This window comes from Hipposideros armiger, unplaced genomic scaffold (genome assembly GCF_001890085.2).
Source record: "Hipposideros armiger isolate ML-2016 unplaced genomic scaffold, ASM189008v1 scaffold_55, whole genome shotgun sequence".
Classification (NCBI taxonomy): Eukaryota; Metazoa; Chordata; class Mammalia; order Chiroptera; family Hipposideridae; genus Hipposideros; species Hipposideros armiger.
In genome coordinates this window covers 3189053-3205175 of record NW_017731405.1, presented here as the reverse complement: position 1 = coordinate 3205175, position 16123 = coordinate 3189053, and the positions used below count along the sequence as shown (strand labels likewise).

The window sequence follows — 16123 nt, the reverse complement described above, 5'->3', positions numbered from 1 at the left end:
TTGTGGAGGACGTTGCTTCACTGGCCCAAGTTGGCACCATCATTGCGCTCTTCCCAGGCGAGGCAGATCAGTCGCCGGCCTCGGGATGGCCGCTCATGCTGGCTGCCAGCCACACATGGTAGCTTATGGCAGCCCACTGCAACAGGGGCTGCAGCCTATACCGTTGCCGGCAACTCATGGCAGCCCAGCTCCAGGTCGAGCTGGGACTCACCATCTTAGCTGTAGAGGACAGGGTCACTGGCCCTCATGTGGGATCCGAACCGGGGCCCTGCTGCTCAGAACTGGCGTCCCAAGCCAGCTCTTAACCAACACGCCAGTCGGCCGGCCCAAGACATTTCTTGATATAAATATACTCATTCTGTCTCCATTACTGTGGCTTTCTTTGATTTGTTGTTCTTTTTCAGAGGAGGAAATCAGTAATATGAGAAAGGAGCTTGAGAAATACGGAATACAGATGCCGTCTTTCAGCAAAATAGGTGGTATTCTGGCCAATGAACTATCTGTGGATGAAGCTGCATGTAAGTCTATTTAAAATTTGAACATGCCATTGACACGAAACTTACCTATACTTTATTTGTTGATTCTGGGTACAAGAAACAGAATATTTAGAAGATAATGTAAGCCCCCTGTGAAAGCTTTTATTATATGTATTGTAGATGGTTAATTTGAGCCACTTTAAACATCTACACGTGCAATGAAAATTAAGAGGTTCCAGAAATACCTTCATTCTCCAAAATATTTCTCTACTTTCCACATCTTTAGATTTTAGTGGTAAGGTACATTGCTGTATTGTCTTTTAGTGTTTCAAGTTAAATTGCAGGCATCTCTTGGAAACAGCCTGGTACTTTAGAGTTTTGTGTTCCTTTTCAAACACCTAGGCAGTTGACATAGTGCTTGGTTCATTTAAGCCATTCAGTGCAGTTTGAATAAATGAATAGGGATTATGTAACAGATGCTGAGACAGGACCCAATATAGACGGGCAGGTGGAGAGGTTGTCAGAGGCGTGCTCTGTGATGTGTCAGAGGTCTCTTTTGGTATGCTTACTGGGAGCCAAAGAAGTAACAGTGCTTACGGTTATGCAGTGACAATGCATGTTTTCTTTTGCTAATAAGAATCTGTCCATGTTGTCTTTTGCTAAAAAAAATCTTTTCTTTTTTCTCTTCTCAGTGCATGCTGCAGTTATAGCCATTAATGAAGCTATTGAAAAAGGAATAGCAGAGCAGACCATTATAACTCTAAGAAACCCAAATGCAGTTTTAACTTTAGTGAACGAAAACCTTGCACAAGACTATCAGAAGGAGCTCTGGAAAGCCAAAAAGGCAAAAGAGGAAAACGCAAGACTGAAGGTATTTAATTAGATTCTCATTAATAGATACAGTTATGAATAGGTGGTGTGAAAAAGCCTTAATGTTAAAAGTGTTATTTTTAAATCGACTGACTGGTCTCTCTAGCCATAGGCAGTTGGTTTGGGTGAAATGTAAGGGTGAAAGAAGACCATGAACTATGTAAGGAAATTGTTTCCTTTTTATGATGAATATTGTAAGTTCCAAGGTTTGAAGGTCATGCCGTAAATTTATTACTTACCTGGAAGGTTTAGAAGTAGTGGCTAAAGATCTTCCCTCATTAGGGCATCACCAGCAGACCTTGGTATTGGCCGAGTTACCTTTGGATTTATTAATAGAGGTTAATAATCCAGTGTGGTGAAGTTTAAAGAGGATGTTTTTGAACCTACTCTCTCCAATATTTACCCTCATATTTGACAAAGAGCTTTTCCTCCCCAGCTAGGCAGCCTGCTCCTGATCCTAACTTCACACGCCCCACTTCCTGCCTGTCTTGGGCTACGGAAGACTTGGTCTGCACTCAGATCTCCCACTTCCTTGCCACCTTTCCTTTTTGTAAGCTCTTGCCATGTCAACTTCAGCTCCATTACCAAAAGTGACCACTTTACCTTACCACCCCTTCTCTGTGGGTGGCTCCTGCTAGCATCCGCCTGCCTTGAGATTGTCTGCTCCTCTAGCTTATGTGCTTCCTTGCTGCTGTGGTTCTCCCCTGCATCTCTCAGTGCCTCTTCCTCCTCCTTCCTCTAAATATGGGGATCCTTTAAGGTCTGTCTCTGTTCTTTCTCAATAAAGCCCATGCACTTGAAGAGATCAGCTGCCGGCTTGATCCCAGGCCCCTCTAATGTTCCTCCAGATAACTTCTCTTTGTCCCACAGGCCTTGCCACCCACCACACCGGGTGGGTGTTCATCTCTACCCTGCCCTCTCTCTCACACGTGTGCTCCTTGCTAACTTCCCTTTGGAATGATTTCCACGTTGTTTCAGAATTCTTCTTATCTCCCCTGTCATCACTGTATTCTGTTACCTTTTCTTGCTGGGCTTCCATTCATCCACCTACCTTCCCGTCTTATCACTCTTGCCTCAGCCCTGCCCCTCCTGACCTCACCTCAGAACTCCTGCAGCACCTTTCTCATGGGTCTCCCTGCTTCCTGTCATTCTCCAAGACAACCCCTCTCAGAGCTAGAGGTGGCAAAATTAATCTTTAACTACAGATCTGGTGGCATCCTACCAGAAACATCTGATTCCCTACTGCCTACTAGATTAAGTACAGGTCTTTTGCTTGGCCTTAAAAGGCCGCCAGGATACCCAGCCTACCTCCTCTTTTTTTTTTTTTTGGCTAGCACTGGACATACATACACTCTATGCTGTAGCCTGACTTGCCAATCTTTCCCACCTTTGTGACCAAATCTTGCTGTCTATGTCCTGCTCCGCTCTTCCTTTAACGTTACTCTGTTCCTCCAGGACTTCCTCAATTGTTATCTCATTTTAAAACTCTCCAACTGAGTATGTGCTTCTATAGAATCTATTCTGTTCTATGTATAGTCATTATTTGTGTTCTTGATTTTACTAGACTGAATCAAATGAAATTGCCAATATTCAACTGGTTTTGATATTTTAAAAATGGCAATGTCAAGGGGTGCAACCTAATGTTTTCCATACTAGACAACCAGGCTTTTTCGGAAGGTCACTGGGTCTGTTGTTTATCTTTGTAATCCTTGCTGGGCATATCTAACGCTAGTAACCTGCATAAAGCAGCACTCTTGAATGCTTGTATGGAGTTCGAATGAATATTAGCGAATGGTTCTTATCACTCTTTGCATTTTTGCTTTTGAATGTCGAGCTCTGGAAACATTTAACCTCAGGAATTAGTGAAGACTTTGTTTTGCAGAATAACTGTATTTCAGAAGAAGAAAGAGATGCATATGAAGAACTGCTGACACAAGCAGAAATCCAAGGCACTATCAATAAAGTCAATAGTAAGTAATGGACTGTATGAAGGAAATGGATACATCTGCAAGATTTTCTTGTCAGAATTTCAGCAAAACTCTCAGCTTGTATCCTTGTAAAACTGCCTTAAGTGATAAAAATTCACTAAATGTCAATGTTGCTGTTAATTATGGCACATCACCTGACAGCCTCCCACGGAGCTTTTTTGGTGATTTGCCCCCAGTCCGTGCAAGATATCTCAATTTGCCTTGGAGCTAGTTTGACTGTACCTTCCTGTTTCATCATAGGTACAGTGTATGTCATATTTCAAACTCACTGCGGATTGGGCTAATATTGACAGTTGTTTAGTAAAATATTATGACTTAAAGATTGTCATTCCTTGCTCGTGATTATATGATGGCATTTGAATGGACGTGGAAAAGGTATCATTGACAGTTCTGCTCTTTGTTACTTCCCAGCCACTAGTCTATAGTTTGTAAGAACTGTTTTCTTACAGCTTGGGTAGCTTCAACGCAAATGAATGAGATTTGACAGGCCAATGAAATTGCATGGTGGCAGGTTTAAATCCACGTCCCCGAGACGCTATGGAGTTGCAGTTTCATTTTTTTTTTTTGGTACCCAGTTCAGTTGTGTGACTATAAAAAACAAAAAACTTGGGTCATTAAAATATGCATATGCAAGTTTAGATACATTAATCTCTTTATTAGTCTTTTTCCCTTCTTTAATAAAATGTATTTTATTTGAGGCAGTTAGGAATTCTGATTGACATTTAATTTCCCCAAGGTCAACTTAAATAACCCATATATATATATATATACATATATATATATATATATAAAATGAATACATGAAAGACCATTTAGCCCTTTTAATCAAGCATGTGAACCAGCTGCCAAATTTAAATTTGGAATATCCACTAATTTCAGCTGTTCTAAACCTTGCCTTTAATTTAACCTCATATATGAGCTTTGAATGTTGTTTGCTCTGAACACCTTCAACAAAATGCACACCTATAGGTGTTACCCAGAAGTTTGCTCCTAAGTTGATGGTGGAGACATATCCTAAAGGCTTCAAATGTAATCACTGAGGCCCAGATACCATTGATGTAGATATTTAGGAGTTAACAACTGAGTAGGTTTGAGAATTTACCTCATACATGCAGCTGCTGAGAGCTCTAGGGTAAAATGTTTTTAAGGGAACACCTTAACATTTTGGGATGCATATTTCTATTCTTTTATCCTTATTAAATTTTGAACATGTTGGTTATGATACATGAAGCACGATTTCAAGTTTCTCTTTCTGCTTTATTTGAAAGCTGAGAATTTCATTATGCGTCACAGAAATGAATTACAGGAAGAAATTAACATTGCCAGCAAAGCATCTGAGGTCCATAAGCTTAGTGAGGAAATAGTTCTGTAAACTTTTGCCATCCTTTAGTTTTGAAATGTTTATAACCACTCAGATTTCTTTTAAACTAAAATGCCTTATGTCATTGTTTTATACTTTTACACTTTACTCCATGACTAATTTAATGCCCAATTGGCTATACTTTTTTTCCCATATTTAAGTGAAAAACATGAAATGATTGTAGTAATGCATAACCAGCTGAAATTATGAAGGACATTGCAATGGTTGATGGCTTTAAACGTGTAGAGCATAATTATTCTGAAGTTTTGATCTCTTCCCATCTGAAACCTTACAGTCCAGTAGAAATAACAGTTGTCTTGAAAAAACCTTCTATGGGCTGGCCGAGTGGCTCAGTTGGTTAAGAGCTCACTCAAGAGTATGAACTCTGAGCAATAGCGGTTCAAGTCCCAGCCCAAGCTGAGCTGCCGCTGAGCTGCCAACAGGTGGCAGGATGGCTCAGCTATTAAATAAATAAATAAATAAATACCTTCTAATGCATATTTTAGTCAGTGACATGACAATGAGACAATTGTGTACCTTTTAAAATGCGTACATATAGCTACTTGAAAAGCTTTTCCCCAACCATGTAGGTTATTAAAATGTTAAGCTGTCTACATTCGTAGCAGACATAATAGTGGCATAAGTGACAGCTTCAGTGGTAATGTCACCAGCTCCGTCATCAGATCCTTCAACTTTGAACTAGAATTATATAACTTTTGGGTTTGGCATGTGCATTCCATTCATTCCATGACATATTCTGTTAAAGTCGGGGCTGGAAATTTTGTTAAATTCACAGAGTATAAAAGAGTTAGGTTAAGCTTACTTTATTTTCTTTTTAGATGAAATGGTACATTAAGAGTGTTTTAAAGATGTAATGTTTCTGGTAATATTTTACCATCCAGTTGTGCAAACTCATATAATGAAATTTTCCAAGGTGAAGCAAGACCCTGTCCAAAGTAATCCAAGACCCAGCTGAAAGGCCTCAGATGACTTAACAGGCCAGCGAACACCACAACCACTGACCTTCCTTTCTGGAATTCTTCTGTTTGTCATATTAATTCTAAGAATAGAATGAAGTGTTTGGGTTTTTAAGGTCTTTTAGAATAAGTGTCCTTTTCTAAGGGTGTGGAATGAAAGACTACATTTAGTTGTGTTTCCTGCTATTGAATGATGCCTCTTAGTGAAAGGTTATGGAGGGTAGCTCCTTGAAAATGTAGTTAGAGAAGATAAATTGTCATCTGTTAAAAAGGGTTAGAATCATCTTAGCTGCAGTCTAGTCGTATAATTAGGAAGACAGACTAACCTTTGGAAAACTCTAGAAATCTATGGGTCTGTGTTTTTTTTACTACCCTGAAGCCTTTATAGGGTACAATCCTGCCGGTTCTGTCTGGTTTGCTGTGACTTAATGGCAGAGTTCATCACTCATTCTTCCATTTGGTCAGCAATTCCATTTCTGTTTTCTGAAAACTATGCTGAACCTACTGTTTGAAACGCCCTCAGTTTGGTCACTAAAATTCAGGTCTTTGTAATGTGAGCATTGCAGCTGGTAGTGTCATCACAGAGCTTATGGCTGGGTCAGATAATGTCAACCGAGGCATTTCTGGAATCAGGGATTTATTTTTTAAGTTAAGTGATACTAGCACAGGCAATTCAGTCATGTGAATTTTGGCTGTCATCTTTTTAAAAACCTATCTGAATTATTTTTTCTTAAGAATCACAAGTCACAGAGCACGATGTTGAAGGAGAATGTTCTGAAAACTAATACCATCAGTATCAAGCAGCAGTGTGTCCAAATGCTTATGCTGGGTTTTCCATGGTGCTGATTCAGAGGGAAGATCCAGCAGCAGGGCAAGGCTTTACAAAGCTTCAGTCTCCTGTGGGAAGGCAATACTAACACACAACAAGCTTTACAGAGCAATGCCTTTGGGATCTCTATGGCCCAGCTCCAAATATAGTGTGGGTTCCCAACGTGTGAAATCCTCAGGGACTGGAACAATGTAAGGACTTCGTGGAAAAGGTGGAACCAGAACTTTGAAAGGAAGGATTTTGTAAGGAAATCATGTGAGGCAGGAATGGTCTCATACCCCCAGCTCCGTCAGTGCTGAGGTTCTTTTAGAGACTACCTCCAAGGACTAGACTGACTTCCAGTTACTGAGCTATTATACCATTTCCAAGTCTTTGCCTACCCTCCAACTGCAGCTTTTCAGAGATCATGGCGAGTGACCACTTAGATTTAGTCCTTGGACAGGTAGGCTTGTTGGGCCAGGTCACAGTGGGAAAAGCGGACATTGTGACGGAAGGTCACAGTGGGAAAAGCAGACATTGTGACGGAATGTAACATCCCCCTCCCCCCATCCTTAGGGCTGGCTGCAGTGGACCACATCAATGCCGTCCTTCGGGACGGCAATCCCGAGAACACACTGCTTGCACTGAAGAAACCAGAGGCCCAGCTGCCTGCTGTTTACCCCTTTGCTGCTGCAATGTATCAGACCGAACTGTTCAACCTCCAGAAACAGAATGCGACGGTAAGTCAGAGGAGACTGCGCTTCTGGAGAGAGATGTTAAATGAGTGCGAGCCATGAGGAAGGCTGTTTACGGGGTGTAGAGTCTTTAATTTGTACCAACCCCCCATCTCATTGGCCTCCCTGTACCAATTCCATGGCCGCCTTCCTCTTTAACTCCTGCTACATAAAGAATCTTAAGAGCACAGTTAGGAAACGCAGACATATTGAAAACAGGTGGTTCTTATTCTGTGATTCTTTTTTTAATTTTGGATCATTTTTTAACTATACTGAGATGTTTTAAAAATATGTTATGGTTTTTTTTTTGATATAGAAAAAGTAAGCTCTGAATCAGCATTTCTAGAAATCTGCAAGCAAAAACACTAGCACCATGGCATTGATTTTTGTAAATGTATGCTCCTTAATATGCTAATAGTTTTAAACAGTAATATTCACATAAGGTTACAGTAATTAAGAACATGTGTACTACAAATTAAGCCAAACAATGAAATGGAATAAAAAGTACTAGAACAGAGCCAAGAATTTAATATGTGAGAGTGCTAGTGTTTCAAAAAGGTGGGGAAAGGAATGAAATTCTTACAAGTGTTTCACCACTTGGGAAAAAAACATTACCTCACTACACATATCAGAATAAATTTCCAGTATATGAGGTGTGATCAAATAATACGGTGAATGCTGCTGCCGAGTACCATCCAATGGAAAGGCAGGGATCTTCAATACAGGAAGCAGTGCGTTGAACCTTAGTAACAGTGTGTGACAAGTTTCAACCTGTTCGGTGCATCAGTCGGGTGTGAACTAGGGTTGAGAGAAGGTGTGTTTTAACAAGTGTGACCTAAATCATCCTCCATCATGACAGCATTCTGTGTCACACATCACTTCTGGTATATGGCAGTTTCTATCAAAAACATTATGGTGTGTCCTCATCCACCTTATTCACTGGATCTGACACTGTGCAATTTCTGGCTCTTCCCCAAAGTCAAAATGATTCAGGACTTCGAGGCAGACACAACAGTGCAACTGAAGACACTCATGAAAGAGGACTTCCAGAACTGCTTCAGAAAGTGGCAAGAATGATGGGATAAGTGTGTTGGAAGCGAGCGGGAGTATTTTGAGGGGGATTAATGGCAATGTGTCTTTTACTGTAATAATTTTTTTTTAATTTAAACATTCACCAATTTGTTTGATCACACCTCGTAAAAGGTTAAACATTAAAAAAAAATTTTTTTAATTAAAGTTCCAATGAAACGTAGAAGGACATTGGATCTTAAAAATCAGAGACAGCCCTGATCCACCAAAAAAAATGGGGGAGAGGAGAAAACATGAACAGGCAATTCACAAAATATCGAATACACAAAATGACAAAACACAAACATATGTTCAAACTCAATCAGAAGTAAGTGTATATTAAAACAAAATACAATTATTTTTAGATATCGGGTTGGTAGAGAATTGAGAAATCTAACCTAGTATAGGTATAAATTTGGGGCAGCAGGCATCTCCTACACAGCTGGTAGGAGAGTACAGCCTTTCTGGAGAGTGATCTTAGTCGTGTGTATCAAAGGCTATTACCCATTATCCTGACAGTAATGTTGCTAGGAAACAAATATGAATCAGAAAGTTGTAGCCACAAGATGTTTCATAGCATTGCCTAATACCGAGAAGCAGGAAACAAACCACATATTGCTCACACAATTATTAAGTGGAAAAAATGAGGTTATAATATTATCTTGGTTTATTTGTAATAAGAAACTAATAAAATCAGTTAAAAAAACAAAACCTCTAAATGTTTGTATGAATTAAAAACAAATAACAGTATATACACTAAAGGGCTTGGATAGTAGGATTTGCTTTCTTATTCTTGCTTGTCAAGACTTCCTGTTTTCTAAATAAAAAGATACTATCAGGGGCACCAAAAAATTGTATACAAGTGGACACTTTGGTCAGTGTTGCTCAAGCAGTAGTTCGCCATAATCAGAAGGGTGTGGACGCTGATCGTAACCACTTTGAGGACCTCTTGTAATTGCAGAAGCCAAACATGACTTGTATTCATCTTTTGTTATTGGTGTATATTAAGTATTACAATTTTAAGACAGTTATCCTTTCATAAAATGTGTATACATTTTCTTGGCACCCTCGGTATTTTGTAATAGAAGAAAATCTGTTATTTTCTTAAATTGCTTTTACATTGTCTCATTAATATTTTCTTCCACTTCTCTAGCTTTGAAGCCTAAGGCTACTTGAATTCTAGCAGTCATTCATCCGCACTCAGTCAACCATCAACTAGTGGTTGCCCAGACCCATTTCTTCTTTAGTTTCCCTTATCCTTTTGCTGTATACCACTTTAGATATTTGTGGACAGTTCACTAGAAGGGGTAAAGGAGGTGAATCTCAAATGATTCCATTTTGTCTTTTACTTGGAATTTTATACTTTCTCTATGTGTTAAACTTGTAGTTAATGTAATATGTGTGGATAAAATTTACTTACGTGTTCCATATTATATCCTCCCATTTGCTTTGGAAGGTGAAATTATGCTTTGTTACTCTAAAATCAATTTGATGCAAGATTTCTGTGGAGATCCAAAAAGCTGTAATGTATTTTAATATAAATATTGCATCATATATATTAAATACATATAATCTAAATGTAAAGATAGATGTCTACATGTAAAGAAAATGAATTATTTTATTAATTCGTTTTCATGCTTCCTCCATGGTTCTTCAATATGATAGAAGAAATAAACCTTTTGGAGTTACACCAAGTCAGTATAAAATGATTAAATGGAAGAAAACTTTGAAAGGGGAAGGTGTTGTGAAATCTAAAGTGTATTTTTTTAAATAAGCCAAATCCAGATTTATAAATCATATAAACCTGGAGACTCTTACTTGCTTTACCTAAAGATTTACCTTACATTTCTTCAAATATCTAGACCTTAGAGTACATTTCAAAATTTCTACCCAATATAAAAAATGTGATTAAGGCTTAGTTTTTTTGGAACTAGAATCAATATTCTTGGCTTAAAGACTTTGATTTACTTTCTGTGGTTATAACTTTTAGGTGAAATTCTTCCCTCTTTTCCTTACTCTTAATTCAAACTCAAAATTATTGGCTATGCTAAAATTTTACCTTGCACTCTTGGACAGTGACAAACCTTATCTAATTCTTGGCTTAATTATTTGGAAAGCCTGAGCCTGTAAGCACTCAGTGTAGCTGGGAGTAGGAATCATCTATGGGAATGCAAATGTTTGTGGAATCATAAATGTTGGTTGTAATTAACTCAGTTCCCAAAGTCATCACCTAAGAAAAACCCGGAAGTCATTTACCTGTTCTTTAAAGCCAATGAAAAATAGGTGGCCATTGAGCCCTTTTTATCCTGGGTTCTCAAAATCTTTGACTTTTCATTGTTCTTTGAAATGTGCATTCTAAACACCTGAGATGTGCAGTCTAAACCCCCATCACATCCAGGAGGTGTGTTATTTGGGGAACTTATATTGCTGTGTGTTTTCTAACAGAACTACTTGGTCCATGAGGAGCTCTTGATTGCAGTGGAAATGCTGTCTGCTGTTGCTTTACTAAACCAGGCCTTGGAAAGCAATGACCTCGTGTCTGTGCAGAACCAACTCAGAAGCCCAAAAATAGGCTTTAACAATCTGGACGAGACATATGTGGAACGGTAAGCCAATATATTCCAAGCTTCTTTTCAAAGCAGAAATGTGTGTTTGGCACATCTCACAAATAAAGGATTTATTCCTTACTGAAGAAATCCATATGTCCATGCTCATTTGCTGAAAAGTTAGTCTATTTTGTTTTAAAAGTCTCTCTAATATCAGAGGCCTTCTTTACAGCATTCTTTTTGGGGGAACAAAGAGTCTGAAAACAATGACCCTGTGGTGATTACGGACTGACTTTGTCATTAGCAAAGATTATTTGATCGGTTTAAAATAAAAGAACCATTAAAAACATACCTTCCCTTGAGATTCTTTTGGAGATGACAGAATGTACAAAAGTTGGAAGCAACTTCATCCAGTCCAGTTCTCTTATTTTACTGATGAGGAAACTGAATCTGGATTTGTGGACCCAGAAGTGAGCCATTGGGCCCAAACCCCATTCTTCTGATTGTTAAACCGAAGGAATCCTGAGACCACAGTGGATGATGGCGGTGGACACAATATCAATTTAGTATCTTTTATTTCCTGTTCCTGAAATATGCTGCTAGATAGTGTAATGATACTATTATAAAACACTATAGCAGATCTAGAGGCCTGAGGAAGGAGCCCAGTGAGAGAGATTCAGTAAGACAAAAAAGCCCAAGTTAAAACGAGCGATTTTTCTGGCCTGGATTCTTGTGACCACCAGGGGGAGCTGTCTGCTTAGATCTTGACAACACTGCTCTTTTCAGATACTGATCCTGGAACTGCTCAAATAGGTAGGTTGGGGAATTCTCTTCAGTCACATGCAGTTAGTTGTACAGGAAAAAATTTTTTAACTTAAAAATTTTTTAAATGGTGTTTAATCATTTGTCTATGTAGGGAATGGCCCCAAAGTAATAGGACTGAATTTTCCTTGCTTTTAGTCTTCTTGGAGAAACTGATGCTCTTATACTGCATAAATTTCTACACCTCATTCATAGAACGTCTCAGAGTCTCTTTCCAAGGTACTTTATTTCCACCTCCACTGTTTCTATGAATGGCACCACCTTTCCTCCAAGCTTAGAAACCTCATGGTCAATTGAGTTTCCTCTGCACTCTGCCAGGCACCCTCGCGCTGTGAGCAGCCTGCTCACTTCTCTCCCTGACAGTAGCCAATCTGGGTGCACTATACCTCTGCAAAATGTCTCCATTTCCCAGTACCCACCTCATTTAGACTTTTCAACCTTGCTTCTGTAATAACCTTCAGATTGCTCTTCCTACGTCCTTCCTATCCTTATTCATTCTTACCTAACAAGGCTTCACTGCTCTCTTAGTGCTAGTAGACGACAGACTGGTGACTCCCTTAGGAAGCCTAACAATCTAACGGGGCCACTAATGGGGAACCTTGATGAGAGAGTTGTTGAGACTGTCTCATAGATTTAGCATCCTTGGCCACTGCCCTGTAAATGACAGTACCCCCTCTCTCCAAATCACCCATTTTGATTATTAAAAATGTTTCCCTCCCCCATCCCAATTTACAAATAACCTACTAAGGGTCCCACACCCCACTTGAGAACCTTTTTTATCTTTTTCTTTTAGCTGAGCCATCCTGCTACCTGTTGGCAGCTCAGCGGCTGCTCAGCTCGGGCTGGACTCGAACCGCTGTTGCTCAGAGCTCAAACTCTTGAGTGAGCTCTTAACCAACTGAGCCACTCGGCCGGCCCCAAGAACCACTTTTATCCCTGTGGTTTTCAACTAGGGCCTGCAGACACAGCTTCAGAGTTCAAGTATTCTGTATGAGAAGCTTTTAAAATTTGTGTTTCTTTTAATAATCTTTCTAAATCTTGACTTAAGCACTTTCTGGATCACCTGGATGACAGTAGCAACGTGAGATTTCAGGGTCCCCTTTGGTTCTTATATTGACAGCTCCTGGCCTTCCTCACCGTTCCACTTCAGTGTCAGCTTTTTAATCCGGGCTCTTGGAAGCCCAAGTTTGCAGGTTTTCAAGTTTGAGAAACACTGCCCTATCTGGGCCAGTCCCTATTCATAGCACAAAAGTGCTAGGCGGGTCCACCTTGATGAATTCTTACAAAGTCTCTCCCTATATATCATGGCTTCCATGCTAGGGGCTGTGTTTTCCCAGAAAAGTTCATTTATTTAACTCTCACAAAAATGATGTAGGGTTGGCATTGGTTCTAGGCATTTGTTGTATCCACATTAATTGTTCTAAAATGTCGCTGTGTTTGTAATGCTCCTCTATTTGCATGTTCACCATTCTCATCTGCATTAAGAACAGATGTCACTGTAAACGTGTTGTTCTGACCTTAGCTCCAGCTATATTCCTCCTTGTATTTCGGCTGGATCCAAACACCCGCTGTACTTTCTGGCCTGTCTGCTCCCACGCATGCTCCTCTCACCATCGGGAACTCGGTACCTGTCACTCATCTCTGCCTGGCCCAGTCTTGGAGTTTCCAAGCCCTGCCTGCCATAGATTACACTTTCATGAATTATTTCCGCACTTCTCCCCACCCCCACAATGTCATCTTTTCTGAGAACTAGCATGATGTGGTTAAAGGAACATAGCCTTGGAGCCAAAAATATCTGAGTTTGACCCTTCCTAACCAAGCCCTTTTCTCTTCATCTATAAGGCGCAAAACAGACAAAACAAAAACCACCTACTCTGCATTGGCAGGACAGTTTTGAGGATTAAGTGCCTGGTTTAGTGACTGTGCTGGGCAAGGTGCTCTCCCACTAAGATTTCCTTCCTTGTCTCCGTCCTTGGAACCCCATTATTTCTACTCTTATGAACTATCTCTCTTTTTATGGCCTTGCCTGTGTTCCACTTTTATGCCCTTTTTGAGTTTTTGTCTTCTAATCCACTAGACTGAAAGTTCCTTGAAGTAATAGCTGCGTCTTGTTCATCCTAATGTTCCCTGTAGTTCTTGCTACAGGTTTTGTGCATAGTAAGTGCTGAATAAACATCTGCTGAACTAAATTGGAATTTTAATCTTTTCAAAGTTTTCCAAACCCGTTAGAAATATAATCTTATTAGTCTGTCCATAGCAGACAGTGAAGAGAGCTCTGAGAGAGGCAGGGAGGGAAAAGACATGGACCCTTCAGGTAAACTACAGAATGCTTTGGTACTGGACACAAATACTTATATGGAAAACCTGTGGAACTCTGTTGTGTTACCCCTAAAATCTTTTCCCTTTGGCTAGTGTTTGTTCATTTCTAGAGGAATGATGGGTGATTGTGGTTTTTTTTCCTGTGTTCATCCTTAAGCTTTGTAGTCCCCTCGGGTCATCATTTAGATGTTAAGCATGTGAAATGCCCGCAATGATTTTGCACTTTTTTTTAGAGTGGTTCTTTCTATAAGGGATGCTAGGCAGTGCAAGATGCCATCTATCCATATTGTTATTATGGTCAGTATTATTTATTATATATTACTAGTGACACAGAATATTTTCTTAGGTTTATGACTCTTGATAAGGTGAAAATCTCACACACCACCGTTAGCCAGTTTCAGGCCTGCATTTGGTGACACCTCATTTAGCCACAGGTAATGAGCCACCACCAGCACTTCCTATTTTGAAAGATATATGTCTCTCTCAAGCTACTTTCTGTAAAAGACACCTCAGTGTCACCTTGAGTTAGAAAGAAGTTTAAGAAAATTTGTCACAACAGGAAAACAGTTTTAGATTCAGTGTGATGTTAATTTGTTTAACCTCTGTTAGCAAATCCACAGGTGTTATTCAGAAGTCAAACTGTCTAGTGAATTAATATGCACATTGAGGATGGGTCTTTATTTCCCTAGTGTAATGCAAAAGCAGATGAAACTATCTATGGAGTGCCTTTACTTCGGGCTTGAATATCTCATGTTAGCTTAAGGTTATAACATTGGTTCTGTGATTTTTAAATAGGAAATTGATTACCAAGAAATGAAAGTTTCTTAGTAATATATCAAGATGGATGTGGTTGTTGTTGTTTTTTTCCCTAAAATTTTCCCAGACAAGAAAAATAATTGGAGTGGTTGACCAAACTCTTATTTCCCAGAGGGCTGTGCAGAGTGAGGAGGGTGAAAGGTGAGGGATGGGGTGAGAGTGCTGTGGCAGTGAGGGGACACAGAAGAGAGGTTTTTGAGTAGCCGCTCAGAATCCTTAGGAGAAATGGACAGGTGAGGAGAAATTTTAGGATATTCTGATTCAACTCATGCACCGCCCCTTCAAGAAAACATACAGTGAAGATGTGTGTTATTCAGCAAGATTTCTCAAACTGCATCTGCATTTTATTTGATTCCTCAGTGGGCGTATTAGATCTCAAGGTAACCCAACTATGTTAGGGTTACAGTAAAAAGGTCTCTCACAGCTCAGATTTTGGAAAGAACAAGAATAATTAAAAGGACCCTTCATGGAAGGATTGAGAGCCAAGCTAATTCACAGCCAAGACACACAAACGGGAGGAAAATTAGTAACCGGGAAAAAAAAAAAAAGCAATTTCACAGCGTTGAGAACGTCTAAGTTTTGTTTTGTTTTGTTTGCCTCAATTGGGTACGAGGCTGGATTTTGGAGAATTTTAATTAAATAACACTTATACATAAAGTATTTTTAGAAAAAGAACACCATTAATATAAGTGAGCTTGTTGTGGGTTGACACAGCTGCCCCAGACAATTTTACTTGCCGTTCTAGTCTTTGTCTAACCTCATAAAGTCTATCTGTGGCCCCATGTGTCAAATTTCAGATGCATAACATGAACAAAGAATGAATGTCTCTAATTAGTATCATGATTGTTTTCCCTTCCACAGTTATGCAAATGAACTACTCTCCATTAAGCTAGAAACCTCAGCCCAAGGGCAAGAGAACTTAAGCTGGAATGAAATTCAAAATTGTATTGATATGGTTAATATTCAAATTCAAGAAGAAAATGAACGTAAGTATGGAACACTTTCTTCCTCTAATATAGGGAGAATAAGGTGTCTGGACAACTTTGTTCTCTAGATTAGGAGTGCAAATTTTTGCTCATGGAGCCCTGTGAGAGCACACTCCCCTAATATGTATCTGTCTATTTATGTACAAATGTTATGCCTGTACCATTGTGCCAACATTATAAACATTATAAAGCATACATAAAGTGACATGAAAGGACAGAATAAAAATACACAAAAAGGGGTGTGATCAGAGCAGGGCGCCTGAAGAATGGCTTCTTTGTTTACAACACACCCAACAGGAACTTGGGTTTTCTCCTCACAGGTGGCAGGACACTATGACCTTCCTGTGACATTA

The 16123-nt window shown here is 39.5% G+C and overlaps 1 protein-coding gene across 1 annotated transcript in view; it reads left to right on the top strand.

The window, feature by feature from the left end:
- Window positions 1–16123, top strand: part of IQGAP2 (IQ motif containing GTPase activating protein 2) — a 325198-nt gene that overhangs the window by 193985 nt on the left and 115090 nt on the right. Inside the window, exons 7-12 of the mRNA XM_019641003.1 lie at window positions 405–518; window positions 1169–1347; window positions 3229–3316; window positions 7056–7219; window positions 10727–10887; window positions 15646–15770. Of these exons, the coding sequence (XP_019496548.1) occupies window positions 405–518; window positions 1169–1347; window positions 3229–3316; window positions 7056–7219; window positions 10727–10887; window positions 15646–15770 (831 nt within the window). The remainder of the gene's footprint in view (window positions 1–404; window positions 519–1168; window positions 1348–3228; window positions 3317–7055; window positions 7220–10726; window positions 10888–15645; window positions 15771–16123) is intronic.